This window comes from Rhincodon typus, unplaced genomic scaffold (genome assembly GCF_021869965.1).
Source record: "Rhincodon typus isolate 14 unplaced genomic scaffold, sRhiTyp1.1 hic_rhity00003848, whole genome shotgun sequence".
NCBI classification, from domain to species: domain Eukaryota; kingdom Metazoa; phylum Chordata; class Chondrichthyes; order Orectolobiformes; family Rhincodontidae; genus Rhincodon; species Rhincodon typus.
Window position 1 is genome coordinate 14,265 of NW_025969486.1, and position 627 is coordinate 14,891.

The following is a 627-nucleotide window of genomic DNA, read 5'->3' on the forward strand; positions in this document are numbered from 1 at the left end:
TGACAGGGATGGGGTGTAGGGGGGTGGAGAGGGTGACAGGGATGGGGTGTAGCTGGGTAGAGGATGGATGGTGCAGTAACTCTCAGGCAGTGCTGGGACAGTGAGACCCACGGGGGTTGAGGGGGCAGGTTTCGGATGCGCAGAGGGAGTTGAATCCATCACCTACCCCATTGACAGCGTTCTCCCGGCCACTCATTGACTGCAGGACAGCTTTGTCTAGGCCCAGCTTCAGGCTGGCCTTGTCAAACATCTCCCTCTCGTATGAGTTCCGGGTAATCAAGCGATACACCTTCACTGCCTTACTCTGTCCGATCCTGTGACAGCGAGCCTGTGCCTGTCAGAGACAATACACACCGTGAGAGACACAGCTGGGGAGCAGGGGTGGGGAGTGGGCGGGTGAGGAACAAAGAGAGCGGGGCAGGAGAGAGGGGTGGGGTAGGAGGGGAGGGTGCGGAGAGAGGTAGGAGGAGAGACAGTGATCCATGACCTTTGAAACAACAGTCAGTGAGTGAGAAGGTAGGAGACAGCACACTACAGATGAGAGCTTGAGGAAGACAATAATGGAGAGAGACACAGGGAGAGAGACACAGGGAGAGAGACACAGGGAGAGAGACACAGGGAGAGAGA

At 56.9% G+C, this 627-nt stretch overlaps 1 protein-coding gene across 1 annotated transcript in view; it reads right to left on the reverse strand.

Annotated features, from left to right (window-relative positions):
* Positions 1-336, reverse strand: part of LOC125481846 (chromodomain-helicase-DNA-binding protein 8-like) — a 14,527-nt gene extending 14,191 nt beyond the window's left edge. Inside the window, exon 1 of the mRNA XM_048593772.1 lies at positions 167-336. Within this exon, the coding sequence (XP_048449729.1) occupies positions 167-250 (84 nt within the window). The 5' untranslated portion in view covers positions 251-336. The remainder of the gene's footprint in view (positions 1-166) is intronic.
* Between the last annotated feature and the right edge of the window lie 291 nt (positions 337-627).